Below are 18,937 nucleotides of genomic sequence, written 5' to 3' on the forward strand. Positions count from 1 at the left end.
CATGACTTCTGTCTGACCTCCAGATACACTACATAGCCAAAAGTATGCGGACACCTGACCTTCACATATATGCTTGTTGGATATCCCATTCCGCAAACTTGGGCATTTATATGGCCTCCACTCTTGAGAGAAGGCTGGCCATAAGATGTTGGAGTGTGCCTCTGAAAATGTATGGCCATTCAGGTGAAGGAGCATTTCTGAGGTCAGGCACTGTTCAGGTCTGGCTCATAATTGATGTTCCAGTTCATCCCAAATGTGAGGAGTGAGGTCCAGGGTCTGCCATGCCAGTGTCATCAAATCATGTCTTGATGGTCCTTGCTTTATGCACAGATCATCAGTCATGCTGGAACAGGAAAGGCCTTTCCCTTAACTGTTCCCACAAAGTGTCTTTGTGTGCTGTAGCATTAACATTTCCCTTTACAGGAACTAAAGGGCTGAACTCAAACCCTGAACAACAGTCCCAGACAATTATCCTCTTCCTTGTAGTTTTCCTGTGGGCACTATACATTATGATAGGTTGCACCCACGTGGCATCTGCCAAACCCAGATTCAACAATCTTCCAGATGAATCCAGTGAAGCAGGATTCAGTTTCCACTGATAAAGAGTCCAGTGGTGGCTTGACATTATGCCTGGTGATCTAAGACTTGTGTGTTAGCTCAGCCACAGAAACCCATTTCATGAAGCTACCAATGCTGAGTTCTTGTGATGATATTGCTTCCAGAGGCAGTTTGGAACTGTGAGTGAGTGATGCAGTGGAGGATAAAACATCGCTCTGTGAGTTTGCTTGGTCTACTGCTTTGCGGCTGAGCTGTTGTTGCTCCTAGATAATTCTGTTTCCCAATAATAACATGTACGGTTGACTGGGGCAGATGTAGCAGGGCAGAAATTCTACAAACCGACAAAAGTGGCATCCCATGATAGTGCCAGTCACTTTCTACTGTCAAAGTTTGTCTATGGAGATTATTACTATTGCTATATCATACTTGATTTTATACCCTTGTTAGCAATGGACTTGGCTATATAGTGTAGCTCTTTCTCTGTTCTATCTGTGAGCAGCTCCACAGTAAAAAAGCAAAGGAATTACAATGTATTTCTCAGTAGTAGTCTATTATATCTGTGAACATTGGGGAGGTGAGGAGATGATCTCATCATTGTTATTCTGTGTCAGAGTGTCTAGTACAAACTGACACATTTATACTTATACCTTTCTTTTTTTCTCTCTTACCTTTTTTTCTCCTTTTTTATATGCTTTCTCTCTTTCGCTCTGTCATTTTCAACCTCCCTCCCTGCATAAAATCAATTCGACCTGAGCTTTCCTGGGAAGCAGTCATCTTTTGTATGTGAGGAAAAGTGATGCAATGTTAAACCTAGATGTCACACACTGTCAGTCTGGAGGAATGCTTTCAAGGTGTGTGTGGGTGTGTGTGTGTACATGTGAATGGGTTGTGGGTCATGGTAGATGACCCAGATTTATAACTGAGCATTCTTGAAGCAACACTGTGTCAAAAGCAAGGCTGGAGAAAGAGACCTTGGCATACCGCATGAAAATGACATTACACTGGAGTGACACATATATGTGCACACGTGTGTGTAAAAACTGAACAGTATTTCTCTCTCATGTATAAGAAGTAACTGGATCTACTTAAGCGTTCCAGAGTCAAAGCCCCAAACGCCCCTCAGGAGGCTCCTCTATGCTGTGGAGGTGGAGGGTATAGAGCACAAATCATGTTTTCTTTAGTCCAAGAAACTCAGCCAGGAGTGGGAGGTCAGGGGGAGAGGCAGATCAGAATATTTCTGAGTGGTTTTTTTTTTTTAAACATGAACCTTATCCAGGAATTAATCTAGACACATCAGAATGTAAAACACCAAGAAAGAACAATTTGGACATAAATAAACAGAAAATGAAACAGAATCTTTTGCATACTATTGCTATGAAAATAATTTTTTTTTGTTATTGTTGTTTTGCTTTCTTTACACCATGAAAACATTACATTAACATTTCATGCTGAATGAAACAACTAACATTTTGAAAAAGCAAAGCTTACTCTGTGTTTGGAGTGTTATGCATTGTTTTTCTCCTGTCATATATTATCATATCATATATAAGGTTTTCTCATGATAGTAAATCTTATTTACTAGTTAATACTACCACTATTAACTACCCATAGGCAACAAAACCCACACATTCACTTTAACACAAGCTTATGGCAAGCAGCCTTCTACGGCTTCCGTTTGTGTTATGAAATTACAGTTTGGCCACTGTCCTACTTTATATTCCTACCCACCGTTAGGCCAGTGAATGGTGTGATGATGCAACCTTGCATAACAGCTTTTTTTATCTCTGTACGGCCAAATGCACTGTCATTTAATCACCTACTATAGAAGAAATGGGTATTAAGTGAGTGAATGCAAGCTTTGATGTCATTCATGGTTGTAAAATCCCAGAGATGCACCAGAGGACATCAAATATAACACTAAAATCTCCAATTAACAATAAAGCTCTCGCATAGGGGAAACTATTGTGATGGCCAGAGGGGCAGAGCTGCTGTTGCACCACTCTTAATTACTGATTAATTTAATTATGCCTCCCTGTCGTTAGGAAGCCATATTTGGCTAGTTATGGGCAGAGTAGAGACAGTTTAAAAACAAGCTTCATAACCACATGAGAGGAACCAGGCTGGAAAGCAGGGACTGTCTTACTGTAATATAAACTCAGAAGGGTACTTTATAAGCATCATAGAATCAGAAGGTTAATTTAAATGTATTTCTGTTTCTGTACTTGTTGTTTATGTCTAAGCTATATCCTGTGGCCATCACCAGACAGTGTGCAGTAGAATAACCATGCAATGATGTATAACAAGACCTGAAAGAAAACCATGACTTTGATTGTTTGGTACTAGAGGAAGTGACAGCAAACGCAAACATTCATGTTGGGAGATGTTTCAAAATATTTTGAAATAGATCTGGTAAAACCAAATGTGGGACATTCTAGAACAGTGTGAATGTGGGATCAATATTCCAGAACAGTGTGAGTGAGGGAACAATATTCCAGAAAAGTGTGAATGTGTGTTCAATTTTCCAGAACAGTATGAATGGGGGAATAGCATCCTAGAACAGTGCGAATAAGGAACAATGTTCTAGAACAGAACAAATGGGAGAATAACATTCTAGAACGGAATGAATGTGGGACAGCATTCTACGTAGAACAGTAAAAATGGTAGAATGACATTCCGGAGCGTTATGAATGGAATAACATTTTAGACCATTGTGAATGAGGTACTAACATTCTAGAGCTGTGAATGTGGGATAAAGTTCTACAACAGTGTGAATGGGAGAATGTTCTAGAACAGTGTGAATGTAGGAATAACATTCTAAAACAGTGTGAATGGGAAAATGCATTCTACAACAGTGTGAATGGGAGAATAATGTTCTAGAACACTGAGAATGTGGGACAATGTTCTAGAACAGTGAACGTGGGATAACGTTCTAGAACAGTATGAATGAGGGAATAATATTGTAGAACAGTGTGAATGTGGGTCAGCGTTCTAGAACAGTATGAATGCTAGAATGACATTCCAGAACATCATGAATGGAATAACATGTTAGACCAATGTGAATGAGGGAATAACATTCTAGAACTGTGAATGTGGGATAACGTTCTACAACAATGGGAATGTGGGGATAACATTCTACAACTGTGTGAATGGGAGAATTATATTGTAGAACAGTGTGAATGGGAGAATACCATTCTACAACAGTGTGAATGTGGGACAATGTTCTAGAACATTGAATAGGGGAACAACATTCTAGAACAGTGTGAATGAGGGATAACATTCTAGAACAGTGTGAATGTGAGAATAACATTCTAGAACAGTGTGAATGTGAGAATAACATTCTAGAACAGTGTGAATGTGAGAATAATTCAATTCAATTCAATTCAAGTTTATTTATATAGCGCTTTTTACAACAAGGTTGTCACAAAGCAGCTTTACAGAAAAACAGGTCCACGCCTCTTTTGAGCATCACCACAGTGAAGCCAATTTTGTGGTGACTACAGTGGTAAGGAAAAACTCCCTTTAAGAGGAAGAAACCTTAGAAGGGACCAAGGCTCAGTCCGAGGAACCCAACCCCCGTGGGTCGACCCGCACAGAAGAAACAGAACAGAAACAAGAACAACAGTACAAAGAGAGTGCAAAAAGATGGCTGGAACGCTGGAACCACGAATGGGGCACCTCCAGACAGGCCAACGGGGCATCTCGACACATGTGAGAGAGATAGAGAGAGAGAACGGAGTGGGAGGGAAGAAAGATAGGTTAGAAGGGTTGTGTTAATCTCTGTTGAGCGGGACAGGGCCGATTCCAGAGTGCTGCAAACACGAATCGGCACCTCCAGACAGGCCAACCGAACATCTCGACGCATGCGAGAGAGACAGAGAGAGAGAACAGAGTGGGAGGGAAGAAAAAGAGGTTAGAATGGTTTTATACTTTGCTGAAGAGCGGGGCACGCCTGTGAAAAAGCACAGGGACCCTGGATGGACACCTCCAGACAGCAGCTCAGGACATGAGGGGAAAAAGAGAAAGATAATGATTAGAACAGGGTTTGTGTTTGGTGTGTGAGCTGTAAGAGAAATCGTTAAAGGGAGACCAACAGTACAGACTAAGTTTGTGTGCACTGGACAAAAGTAGAATAGCTGCAGGCTACAGCTAGAGAGAACCGCTATGATAAATTTATCTAAAAGCTTGTTCAAAAAGAAATGTTTTGAGTCTGGATTTAAAGACTGAGAGTGTGTCTGAGTCCCGTATATTAATAGGGAGATTATTCCAAAGTTGCGGAGCTTTATAAGAGAAAGCTTTACCTAATGCGTTGTTTTTTCTAATACGCGGGACTGATAATAAGCCGGCCTCTTGCGAGCGGAGTGTACGTGGCGGGTTATAAGGGATAAGGAGTTCCGCCAGATATTGCGGGGCCAGCCCTTTAAGAGATTTATACGTCAAAAGGAGTATTTTATAGTCTATATGGAATTTAACAGGTAACCAATGTAGGGATGAGAGGATTGGTGTAATATGATCAAATTTTCTAGCTCTGGTGAGCACCCTAGCAGCTGCATTTTGAACCAGCTGGAGCTTATTCAAAGATTTACATGAACTTCCAGCCAACAAAGCATTGCAGTAGTCCAGTCTAGAGGTTATGAATGCATGCACCAGCTTCTCAGCATCTGCATGAGAGAGTATGTTGCGGAGTTTAGCTATATTACGTAGATGGAAGAATGCGGTTTTAACTATGCTGCATATATGCACATCGAATGAAAGAACTGAGTCAAAAATGACTCCTAAGTTTCGCACCGTTTTACCTGGTATGATTAGGTGACCATCTATTTCTACTACAATATTATCGATTTTATCAAGTTTGGGACCTAGTAGGAGGACCTCAGTTTTATCTGAATTTAGTAGGAGAAAATTAAGTGTCATCCACTTTCTTATTTCTCTAATACAGTCAGTTATTTGGTTTAGACAGAGGTCCTCATTGGGTTTAGCTGATATGTAAAGTTGGGTGTCATCTGCATAACAGTGAAAGTTAATACCGTGCCTACGGATTATTTTACCCAGCGGTAGCATGTAGAGTGTAAAGAGTATTGGGCCCAGAATTGACCCTTGTGGGACACCATATTTAACTCTAGACTGATAAGAGCATTTATTCTTTAAATGAACACACTGGTAGCGATCACTAAGATAGGATTTGAACCAGGTGAGGGCGGATCCTTTAATTCCTATAACATTCTAGAACAGTGTGAATGGGGCAATAAAATTCTAGAACAGTATAAATGTGTGATAAAGATCTAGAATACTGTAAGGGGGGGGTTGTGGAATAACCTCAAACTTGTGTCTTTCACACGTATAAAATAATCAGCCTAGACATGAAATTCTAGTACCTGACAGAAATTCTGAAATAAATTACTGTTGTGTGTTCATAGTTGGCTCAAAATATACCATTATGAGGGAAAGAAAGGAGGTGGATGTCAACATGCTGATGGAAAAATCCCAGGCCTTCGCACTGCCTGGATCAAAGTAATCCAATTATGAAAATGTGCTTTTTTTGTGCATTTCTCTCTCTCTCTCTTTAGAGAGCTTTAATCTCCTGCTCTGTGTTACTGGAGAGAGTAAGTGATTTAGGCTGCACCACAGCCCTTATCATGACTGCACTGCTTCACCAATGTAGCGTAGTGCAGTAGGAGCTGGAACGCCCAGCTATCAGATCAGGGTAAACACTGCCAGATAGAAGAAAGTGAAACAGATTTCCTCTCCCTTTCTCTCTCTCTCCCTCTCTCTCTCTCTTTCTCTCTACTGCCAGGATCTTTGAGAACTCGCTGCTGAGTGCTGAGGTGAAGGAGGGAGAGATTCTGCCTCCCACCATCCAGAAGCTGATGAAAGGATACAACAAGTACCTCAGGCCTTTCTTTGACAGTAAGAAAACTCTGCAAGCAAAAGCATACAAAAGACACACTCAGGCACACTCTTTCTCTCACATATATTTACTTTAGAGGTGTGACAAATTAACATTTATATTATTGAAGGATTGTAACCAGCAAAACATACACATATAATAGTACAGAAAATACTAACCATCACATTACATGCATAGTGCATGGATGAAAAGAGATACATTTACAGGTCTCACTGCAGTGGTAGCTGATCTCTTCCCTAGTAGGACTGTCAAACTTCTACAAGATTTTCATATTCTAATATTTTGGAATTGTTCATGTATTTTTCAAATTTTCCCTTATGCACACATATACACAGATATACACATACATACATAGTGATAAATACTTTTTGAAAGCAAATCTGTAATGCAATTTCCAAATGAAGTGAGGTCTCTCTTTAAACTCTCCTCATCATTTATATACGTTACGTCCAAAAGTTGGTAGACACCTGCTCATCCGAAATGTTTCTTCATGAAAATGTTTCTCAGTGTCTATACCTGCATCCAGCCTGGAGAATCCTTTTCACAAGTGTCCCCACATGCATTCCTCATGGCTTAAAATAGGGTGACCTGCTGATGAGGATCATTTCCATAAGCGTTGCATTGCCAAGAGTGAAAAAAATCTGCAGTTGTATATAGAAATGGATTTAGAGAACGTTGTATGGTTCTGAAATGAGCCTTCAAGAACCGCTGCATGATGAAAGCTGACATTGTCTCAGACAGTATATTGTGTAGTTTGTCTGCTTTTGGAAATGCGGATCTCTTGCTCGGGGTGGAATGTAAATGTTGTGCAGAGAGGCAAGATAAACATGATGAGCAGTGTTTCATGGTGCAAATACACAATGCTGACGGAGGTCACAATGTGTTGATGGCGGCACATAGGGTAACACTGACCAATGCTGATCAGGGACATCTACAGACCTTGGGTGAAGCCTTCCTCCTAGTCTTCCTTCTCTTTCTATGTTTTCTTCAGTTTCTCTATATTACAGCAGTTAGCAGTGCAAGCCTCTGTGCTTGTTGTTGGTGTCCATTTGTATTTTCCCGTTTGGAGGCTCATTGGCTGGAAGGTGTAATAAATGGATACAAAACATTACTGCATATTTTTTCAAAATATTCCTAATTTTTTCTTTCTTAGGCTTTCCTGACTTTACTTATTTGCTTTATGTTTTCTTTGGGACATTTGGGACTCTTATTTCTCAGCACTTATGCAGAAGCGTAGAGAAAAGTATTTTTTTACTTTGTTCTTTGAGACTAAGAATTGGGTGAATTATTTTGCAAAAAGTGTTGAAGCAGTTTGTCATGAGTGTGAAGTGAAACATGTTTGAGTTTTGGACCAATGACATAAGCAAGAGACACCTGAGCTTCAGATAGGATACACATATTGTGCCAGTATTCAATAACTGTGCAAGCATTCTAGAAAAACTTAGAATAGGTGTTCCTGGCTTTGTATACTTCTATCATTTTTGTTCATTGGTTTTATTGTTATGAATAATGATTAATGTTAGTCATGAATACACTATATTGCCAAAAGTATTTACTCAGCCACCCAAATAATTGAATTTAGGTGTTCCAATCACTTCCATAGCCAAAGGTGTATAAAAGCACCTAGGCCTGCAGACTGCTTCTACAAACATTTGTGAAAGAATGAGCTCAGGAGCTCAGTGAACCCCAGCATGGTACCATGATAGCATGCCACCTGTGCAACAAGTCCAGTTGTGAAATTTCCTCACTACTAACTATTCCACAGTCAGCCGGTGGTATTATAACAAAGTGGAAGTGACTGGGAATGACAGCACGAAGTGGTTGGCCACGTAAAATGAGAGAGCGGGGTCAGTGGATGCTGAGGCGCATGGTGCGCAGAAGTTCGCAACTTTCTGCAGAGTCAATCGCTATAGACCTCCAAACTTCATGTGGCATTCAGATGAGCTCAAGAACAGAATAGAGAGCTTCATGGAATGGGTTTCCATGGCCAAGCAGTTGCATCCAAGCCATACATCACCAAGCTCAATGCAAAGTGTCAAATGTAGTGGTGTAAAGCACCACCACTAGACTCTAGAGCAGTGTAATAGAGTGGTCAGTGAGTGGAGGCGCAGTGTGGATAAAGTTTAAAGTTTAAAGTTTGGTGGAGGGGGGATTATGGTGTGGGGTTGTTTTTCAGGAGTTGGGCTCAGCCCCTTAGTTCCAGTGAAAGGAACTCTTAAAGCTTCAGCACCAAGAGATTTTGATCAATTTCGTGCTCCCAACTTTGTGGGAACAGTTTGGGGATGCCCCCTTCCTGTTCCAACATGACTGCCCAACAGTGCACAAAGCAAGGTCCATAAAGACATGGATGAATAAGTTTGGTGTGGAAGAACTTGACTGGCCTGCACAGAGTCCTGGCCTCTACCCGATAGAACACCTTTGGGATGAATTAGAGCGGAGGCTACGAGCCAGGCCTTCATCAGTGTCTGACCTCACAAATACACCTCTGGATGAATGGTCAAAAATTCTCATATACACACTTCTAAATCTTGTGGAAAGCCTTCTCAGAAGAGATGAAGCTGTTATAGCTGCAAAGATGGGCCGACATCATATTAAACTCTTTGGATTGAGACTGGCATCTCACTCAAGTTCATATGCATGTGGCAATATAGTGTATCTATTAATAGAAAAATAAACTGCACTAAGGTGATATTCCACTGTTTTTCTGTTCTGTTTCTCAGATGGTCCAGTCACCGTGGGCATGAGTTTGGACATTGCTAGCATTGACACTATTTCAGAGATCAACATGGTGAGTATATTCTCTGAATTCCATGAAAGGATCATTCTCCATAATGGGCCTGTGTATTATCATCTGTCCCCATACTCTGTTTCAACAAAGGCCAGTCCAGCCAGCCTTTACATGGCCTGCTCCCCAACATTCAACCCATTTATGGAACAATTAAGTGCATAATCCAGTGTGTCTTTTTATTCTGGGAAGTCATAGATTTTTATGCAAGAAAAGCATGTTTGTTTCAGTTTTTCAGTAATTAATATTTCAGTTTTATTGTAATATTTCTGGCCCTTTTAGTCCATTGTGTGATTACTTACAATGATACTGACTTTATTCTGTGCAGGATTACACAGCTACCATCTTCCTGAGACAGAGGTGGACAGATGAGAGGCTTGTGTTTGAAGGAAATAAGAGCTTGAGTCTTGATGGCCGTCTGGTGGAACTGCTGTGGGTCCCAGACACCTTCATTGTGGACTCCAAGAAGTCCTTCCTGCATGACATCACCGTGGAGAACCGGCTGATCCGAATCTTCCCCAATGGAACTGTGCTTTATGCTCTCCGGTGAGACTGCCTACATCTACTCAGTACTCCAGAATGGTAATATTAAGTAAAATTCTCTACAGAGCAGATTGTGACTTTTGGGCTTTTCATGGTTCTGTAGTTTGTGTTTCAAAGTCAATGTGTATCAGTTCTGTGTATACTCACTAACCCAGAGTGCCCTAGCCCTGTTTCTTGAGATCTACCCTTATACAAAGCTTTGTTCCAACCCTAATTAGAGTTGGGCAGTCCTGTATTAAGCATTGTTGTACAGAGTAGGCAGACACACGGACATAGATTATATCTACATAGTTACAGTGGTTCATATCAGAAGTTAAAGTGCAAGCAAAACAGTAAGGGCTAGAAAATCCATAGACAAAACAAGGAAAAATGAGAAAAGAGGGCAAAAGAAACCATTTCACTTCAAAGACTATAGGCCACACAAAGGCTTAATATACACAAAACTATAATGAGACACAGATAATGGGAAATACTGTGGCATTATAAGCAAGGTATAGATGAAGGTAGGGCAGAGCTGGGGATCTCTGATCCTGGAGGGCTAGATTTCTGTACAGTTTGATGATTTTTAAGGTCAAACACACCTGATTCATCTCAGCAGGTAATTACCAGGTTTAGTTGTAGCATCAGTGCAGAAAAATCAGCAAACTGTGCTGGACTCCCTCAGTTCCCCACCCCTGAAGCTGGAAAAGGCTGAATGCAGACAGGATGGACCTGGAGCCTTGATAATGTCGAACCAGGACAGTGATTCCCTAACTATTGTCATTGACTCAAAACCTTTTCTAACAGACAATCAATTCTGATCACAATTTAGTCCCAGACTAAGCTTATTTTGTGCTTGTAAAATGTTCCTAAAAGGATTTTTGAAATCTGTTTTTAAATGTGTTCTGTGACAAGTTTGATACATGTGATCTCTGATGTCCTATCAAAAACCTGGTGGTGCCAGGATTTTAGAGAAACATGATGCAATAGGCTGTAATTGTGCCTCAGTGCCAAGTTCAAGTGTACATCTGTGATGCAGACTGTTGTTCCTCAAGTGACCAGCATAAACTCTCAGCGGCTACCCTGTCAAAAATAAGCTACCATCAGAATTTTACTGCACACTTCAAGCACTAATGTTGTAACCATCATAGTGAATCCCTGCTACAATAGCACTCTTAAAAAATTACAATTAAATATTGCTTCAAGCTCTTTAAAAAGTGAGGGAAATTCATTATTCCGTGCTATGGGCACTTTAAGACAGCATAGTAGTTCATCAGTAATTTTACTTTGGCCTACTTGAACATGGTGATTTTAGATGGAAAGTATAATGTATCCACAAGTAGTGTTTATTATCAGCTGTCTAGCGATTACAACAGAAAAGCATTGCCTTGGTACTTTATACTGACAGATAATTGAGGCCTGCTGAGCAAGAAAGCATGAAGGTGGTACCACCCCAAGGCAATATGGTGATAATGCTGGTCTACAATTCTATAGACTCAACTGCAAATGTTTTTCTGGAAGATTTTTTTTCTTCAGTGATACCCTTTCAGTGATACGCAGTTAAGCCAAGACATCTTATTTCAGTCAGTTCTTAAATATTTCAACATTTATTAGCCATTAAAATGTGATAGATAGTTCATCTGTCTGTCTGTCTGTCTGTCTTTCCAGGATTACCACCACTGTGGCCTGCAACATGGATTTGACTAAGTACCCAATGGATAAGCAGACCTGCACCCTCCAACTAGAAAGCTGTAAGAGAAACACTGTGTTACCCCCCCCCTCTTTTTTGGAGGCATTAACGAGAGCGTTGCTCTGGCAACAAGATATAGGCTCTCTTTTTTATTCCTCGGATCTTGCTTGTCGCATCGGCAACGTACAGCTGCATAATCTGTTTCATATTTCATAAGTGCATGTTGTGGTTGCACATCAAAAGACACTGAGTCTTGCATGCAGCACACAAACGTGACTTTTTAATGTTACTCATTCACTTATAAACATGCCCAAAACCAAACAAACACGCACATAAACATATACTTCCCACTCCAACACAGTCACCCACATTTGCAAACATGAGGAAATGGCGATATTCCTGTGTACTTGGAATATAGTGAGGCTCTAGGCTGTGTGAGAAGAGGCTCAGTGTGTAGGAGAGATAGGAAGAGTGCCATACGGAGAGCACTTGCAGTAGTCAAAGTTGTAAAACAGGAGTGTGTGGTGTGCTGTGTTTGCATGCGCCAGTTTATTTGGGTCATCATTGTTACCCGTGGAAACCAGATTTGCTTTCTTAAGACCCTAAATCCTCCCAGCTCTCAAGCCATTTTGCTGTTCCTCTCTCTCTCTCTCTCTCTCTCTCACCTCTCTCTCTCTCCGTTGCATATGCCTGTGATTTTGGGATCTGTCCTTCTGCCCTGGTTTCTGCACATCGTTATGTAAGGCTAAAGCTGCAGTGAAAGAGAATGAATGAGAATGAGACAGGCAGACAGACAAACAGAGACAGTCAGAGAGAGAGAGAGAGAGAGACAGAGGGGTAGAGAGAGAGATCAATCCCACTTTGGGACTCGCTTTCTCTCTCACACATACACACAGACTCGCAGAACCAGCTGCAGTACCATACAAAAGTTTGAATCACATATCATATTAATTGTCGTTATTTTATACAAAAATAACTTTTATTTATTTGATTTTGTTTATGTTTATTGAAATACTATAAGCTAGATACCAGAAGGTAACTAAAAACACTGTATTTAATACTTTTTATATGATAAGTAATATACTTTAATTATCTATGTGCAGAAATTTATTGTCATCTCATCTGCCTCCAGATTTGGTCCCCTTTCAAGTACTTCTTTCTCAGTGTTTCAGAGCTTCTTCAATCATTTGCCTTAGCTGTTTTAGAATCATCTACAGTTATGGTCATCATCCTGGTCACATCGAATTTTTTTATTATTATTTTCACAGTGTCCAACTACAAATCTAATATAAAAAATAGAATTAGTATAGTGTGCCACACATCTTTAAAAGGGTTTGGTCCAAATGGCAGCATATGTTGCTCCAGAATGTGTGTGTACTCTTCAGGATTAACCCTATCACACCTTGTCTTCTCAGCTTTATAACTCAGGAATGCTTTAATGCAGCAGTTTACTAAACATATCCTTAGAAACAGCGAACCTCACAGTTTCTAAAAAAACCTGTGAGTAGTCCATTGTGGAAAAACAGTAAAAGTAGACTCCTACAAAGTTTATGTTTTATTCTTCAAGTAAAACTTGTGCTAATAAACTCTACATTTCACTGTATTTCCACTACTATTATTTACTTCTAGGGCTTCTAAAATATTTATGTGGTGTCTCAAATCAAATATTTGATTAGATCAGTCAGTATAATCCACCAAAAATGTCTAATCAGTGCCTCCGCCGCTTAGCCAGCTCTGAAACTGCGCACACATCTTGTAAGCGCGCTCTGCTAAAGAGTCGCTTTCCTTGCTCTGTTTGTGTGCGCTGTCCTCGCACCGGCGTGTTGTACGCGTGAATGCACATCCTGCTGGGAGCACTGAAGAGATGCGCGCACACCTTCAGAGTCTTTTGGCGTCTGTCCAACACCGCTGGTCTGATATAGATTTATATCTATCTAGTTTATATTATGGTACATAGTTCTTTATTCTGTGTTTTCTAAATAAGGCAGTATTTATCTAATCATTTGTGTAAGGACTCTTTATTATAAGAATAATTGTTATTCTAAGTAGCTTATAGTAAACACTGGACTAAAACAGTGTTTTATTAGCTGGAATATTAGCCATATTGGCACTGGACAAAAAACTCAAAGGCTTGGCTGCTGTGACAGTCTGTCAGATGCAGTTTCAGCAATGTGCATGTATTCTACAGATGAGAATATCAAGAAAGGTCCACCTGATGCTACTCATATACTGTATCACAGTAATAAGCCATGTAATGAACATCCATCCATCGTCTAAGCCACTTCTCCATCAGGGTCGCGGGGGGGTGCTGGAGCCTATCCCAGGAGTTTTCAGGTGGAAGGCAGGATACACCCTGGACAGGTCGCCAGTCCATTGCAGGGCAGACAGTCACTCACACCTAGGGGCAATTTAGCATGTCTAATTGTCCCACGCAGACATGGGGAGAACATGCAAACTCCACAGAGAGGACCCTGGTTGCCCGGCCGGGGAATCGAACCCAGGCCCTCCTTGCTGCGAGGTTTTGAATTGATACCATCAAAAATAAGTAAAAAAAAACAAAAACAAAAAAACGTGTGCTTGGTAAAATTTTGATCAAAACATGTCCAGTTTCATAAAAATCTAAAACTTCTGTGGGCATTTACAACTCAGCTGATTACATATTTGAGAAGCCACGTGTCTTCTGACAATAAAACAACATAGAGCATGTGGATGTCTCATATAATTACTAGAGTTACAACAACTGAAAGAGAAACTGACAAAAATGGGGAAACAAAACACATCTAATAGTGCTAGGGTCCTTCACAGATGTTGCCTTCACAGATGTTCAAGTCACCCGTGCCATTGCCACTGAGAAACTCATATACCATGAGAGACGCTGGCTTTTGAACATTGCAATCAGGAGGCCACTTTTCCTCTTTGGCCCAGAGAACATGACATCCTTTACTTTCAACAGCAAGTTGAAAGGTGGACTTATCAGACCACAGTGCATTCACATTTGTCTCAATCCATCTCAGATGAGATTTAGCCCAGAGAAGGTGGTAGTGTTTCTTCATGTTGTTGATACAAGGCTTGTGCTTTTTGTAGTAGAGTCTGACAAGGATTTTCCTAAGTATTCCTGAGCCCATGAGGTCATGGGCATTCAGTACTGATTTTCAGCCTTGTTCTTTCTGAAAAGATTTTGTATTCTCTACTTTTTTGATGATATTCTGAACCATCAAGTGAAAAATAACCAAGATCCTTACAAAATGCTCTTTGAAGAACTGAATTCATGTCACTTCTGTCTGTTGTTATTTGCAACTACTGTCCCAAGTTATGAAGTTCTAGAGCAATAGCATCTTAATAGAATTGTTTTATGCATGTACCTGCAACAAACTGATTATTGTTGAAAACAATTATTTCAACCTTTTGAATGGTGATTCTACACTTTTGAATGGCATGTGTGTTTTACCAACCTTAGACTCAGCAAGTGAAAGGAAATTTTTCTAAGTAAAAGCAACATTTCCTATAGAGCAGTTTTTTTATCTGTATTGAGGAGGTTTAAAGGAGAGGTCACAGCACTAAATAATGCAAGTTTTTTTTTTTAATAAAGGAGAACTTTTGACTGAACTAAAATGAGAAAACACATACTCTGCTGACCACAGAGTTTAATGAGTTAAACATCACTAAATCTACATACAGAGGCAGGAACTAATACCACAAAAATAGTACACCAAAACAATACAGAATGGTTTATACCAGTGTTTCTTAAGCCTGCTCATGATGACCCACAGCACGGCACGGTTTCAAGTATGCTTTGAGCCCTTCATTAGCTGGATCAGATGTGTTGGATAGAGGAATAGGTCAAAATGTGCAGTCCTATAGGTCACCAAGAGCAAGACTAAGATGCTTTGGTATATATTAACATAAAATACTTAAAATAGACACCTTTACATGTAAACAAGGAGGCTTCATAATATAGGCCATTGATAATATGCTTGAAAATGGCAGTGCTACTAAATTACCACTAGGGTTTGTCTGACATTTAGCTGCAACAAAGAGATTGATAAATTAACCATTGTTCCAGAGAAGCAAACACATGTGTTTAGACGCAAAATACCCTTCAAAGAGAAAATAAACTGATTACATAATTATTCAACATAAAGAATTAGGCAAAATATAGAATAAGGCTCAATTATTTAGTCAACTTTAAATTCTAGAGGCTTTTTACTCCAGTACTACACAATGTTCAGAAAACAGTACTGTAGCAAAGCTGTGAGCTTATTACATTTGATATTTTATTACAATAGATGTAAAATATTGGCAAGATTAGTACAGCAAACCGGATTTTTCATTAATACATCCCTAAATTGTATTAAATATGTTGCCTAACAGAATACAGAGATTGTACTGAGCTTTAAACTATAAAGCTGATGCAGACCTTGGTTAAAGGCTTTTGAATTTGAATTATGCTGAAATATTTATTTGTCGCTGACAGAAAAAGAGGGACTGGAGTGATAAAAGAGTCGCAACTGCAGTGCCGTATTGTTGTCTAATGAGACCACAAAAGATGAAAGATGTTTAAAGGAGGTTATGTTTGAGCAGATATGTGAGAATTCATCTTGAATTACTGTACTTAAGTCAGACTTCACAATCAGTTCATAGCATGTTAGTTGTTGTTTGTTGAAAAACACATTGTATAGAGGGAATAACCACATTCTACTTTATGGAGCACAAGTTATTTTTATAAAATAGATGAACATTGTGTCATCTTCACTATAAACTATCCTCCTTAGATGCTGCTGATCCACTACATTCTTCAAGCATTAAGTTTTCTAGTAGCGTGTAGATGTAGACTAAGAAAATGTATGGATGAGCAGTTGGCCCTTATATAGAGAGTGTAAAATAGTATTATGTATAATCATTAATATTATCATTTAATAATTAATATTATGAATTTTAAGTAATATTAATAATGCAGCCTTTTCTTCATCACAGTCCCCTTGCTCTCAAGGGATTTGCATAAGGAAAAGTGCAGATTAATGAGCATCATGTGTCCTGTTCCTGTAATAAAGATGTGTGATGAGTATGATTATCATTCCTTAATACACAGCTCCCTCTTGAGGAAGCAGACTGAGATTGCTTTCTGTGGTGTACTGCTACCACTTGCTTTAATTCAGTAAGGGGCGGTTTAACTCCCCTTTTATGACCACAAATCAGTTACATCATTGATGTTTGTGGGCCAGTTTTGACCCCGCATAACTAAATCTCCTCAAAACAGTCTTAGAACTTTTTTACTCCACTCTCCACTCCGGACTCAGCCGTTCAGCTCGACAGCCTGTTGTGCTTCCGTGCGGACAGAGATGCTGAGCTGAGCGGTAAGACTCAAGGTGGAGGCCTGTGTGTTTACATCAACACTGAATGGTGTAAAAACGTGGCGCTGGTCTCCAGTCACTGCTCACTGCTGGTGAAGTTTGCGATCCTCAGAGCAAGGCCATTTTATTTGCCTAGAGAGCTGATTTCGCTGTATATAATAGCGTTGTATATAGCTCCCAGTGCTAATGCTAACGCCACACTGAACGAGCTGTTCAGCACAATCAGCGACCTCCAGAACACAAACCCAGAATGACTGTTTATTGTTGCCAGTGATTTCAACCATGCCAATCTGAACTCAATACTCCCCAAATTTCATCAGTATGTGGACTTCGCAACCCGTGGGGCTAGGGTGCTGGATCTTACACAAACATCCCTGGCACGTACAGGGCCGAGCCCCGCCCCCACTAAGGCTAGTCCGACCACATCTCTGTGATGCTCATTCCAGCATATAGACCACTCATCAGATGTGCCAAACCAAACCAGAAGCAAGTGAGAACCTGGCCACCAGGACCTATCTCTGCTCTTCAGGACTGTTTTGAGCACACTGACTGGGAGATGTTCAGAGTAGCAGCAATTACCAGTGACTCCATCAACCTGGAACAGTACACAGAATCAGTGACTGGCTACATCAGCAAGCGCATTGATGATGTTACTGTCTCCAAACCCGTCACAACTCACCCCAACCAGAAATCATGGTTGATTGAAGAGATGCTGCTGAGAACCCGCGACAAGGCTTTCAAGTCAAGGGACAAGGCAACCCTCAGGGTGGCAAGAGCCAAGCTCTCTGGGCCCATCAAAGAAGCTAAGTGTGTCTACTCAAAGAAAATCCATGATATTTTTCAAAACACTGCTGACACTTGTTGCATGTGGCAGATCATCCAGGCCATCACCAACGACAAGTCACCTCCACCTGCTTGTGACAGTGATGCCTCCCTTCCAGACATGCTTAATAACTTCTATGCTCGGTTTGAGGCACAGAACGGCACGATGGTGAGGAAAACCACACCTCCTCCAAGTGAACAGGTACTGTGTCTGTCCACTGTGGATGTGCGGAGAATTCTACACAGAGTCAACCCACAATAAGCCCCAGGATCCGACAGCATACCAGGCAGAGTGCTCAGAGAATGCGCTGAACAGCTGGCTGATGTTCTCACAGACATATTCAACATCTCTCTGAGCACTGCAGTCATTCCAACGTGCTTCAAGTCCACCATCATCATCCCTGTGCTGAAGAAGTCTCCGGTGTCCTGCCTCAATGACTACCATGCTGTTGCAGTCACTCCCATCATCATTAAGTGCTTCAAGAGGCTTGTCATGAAGCACATCAAAGACCAGCTTCCTCCTTCACTGGACCAACTACAATTTGCATATCACCCCAACCGCTCAACAGACGACGCCATCTCCATCACACTCCACCTGGCTCTCAGCCACCTGGACAATAAAGACACCTACGTCAGAATGCTGTTCATAGACTTCTGTTCAGCATTCAACACCATCATTCCTCAGCAGCTGATTGGAAAACTAAGCCTGCTGGGCCTGAACGCCTTCCTCTGTAACTGGATCCTGGATTTCCTATCTGAGAGACCTCAGTCAGTTAGGATAGGAAATAACATCTCCAGCACCACCACACTGATCACCGGTGCCCCTCAGGGCTGTGTGATCAATCCACTGCTGTTCACTCTACTGACTCACGACTGTACTGCAAAGTACAGCTCAAATCACATCATCAAATTCGCTGATGACACGACTGTGGTGGGTCTGATCAGCAAGAACAATGAGTCAGCATACAGAGAGGAGGTACAGCAGCTAACGACAGGTGCGGAAACAACAACCTGTCTCTGAATGTAGACAAAACTAAGGAGATGGTTGTTGACTTCCGAAGAGTGCGAGGTGACCACCCCCCACTGAACATCACTGGCTCTGCTGTGGAAATTGTCAGGAGCACCAAGTTCCTCTGTGTCCACATCACAGATAACCTCACTTGGAACCCCCACAACAACTCCATAGCCAAGAGAGCCCAGCAGCGCCTCTGCTTCCTGCGGAGACTGAAGAAGGCTCATCTCCCCCCTCCCATCCTCATCATGTTCTACAGGGGGACTATAGAGAGCATCCTGAGCAGCTGCAT

At 41.0% G+C, this 18,937-nt stretch overlaps 1 protein-coding gene across 2 annotated transcripts in view; it reads left to right on the forward strand.

Annotated features, from left to right (window-relative positions):
- The window catches only part of LOC108426858 (gamma-aminobutyric acid receptor subunit pi), a 72,725-nt gene that overhangs the window by 42,856 nt on the left and 10,932 nt on the right, over positions 1-18,937 (forward strand). For both annotated transcript variants that reach the window (XM_017696660.2, XM_017696661.2), the window contains exons 3-6: positions 6,350-6,462; positions 9,184-9,251; positions 9,577-9,794; positions 11,439-11,521. In XM_017696660.2, coding sequence (XP_017552149.1) covers positions 6,350-6,462; positions 9,184-9,251; positions 9,577-9,794; positions 11,439-11,521 — 482 coding nt within the window. The remainder of the gene's footprint in view (positions 1-6,349; positions 6,463-9,183; positions 9,252-9,576; positions 9,795-11,438; positions 11,522-18,937) is intronic.

Source organism: Pygocentrus nattereri, chromosome 5 (genome assembly GCF_015220715.1).
Source record: "Pygocentrus nattereri isolate fPygNat1 chromosome 5, fPygNat1.pri, whole genome shotgun sequence".
Lineage (NCBI taxonomy): Eukaryota > Metazoa > Chordata > Actinopteri > Characiformes > Serrasalmidae > Pygocentrus > Pygocentrus nattereri.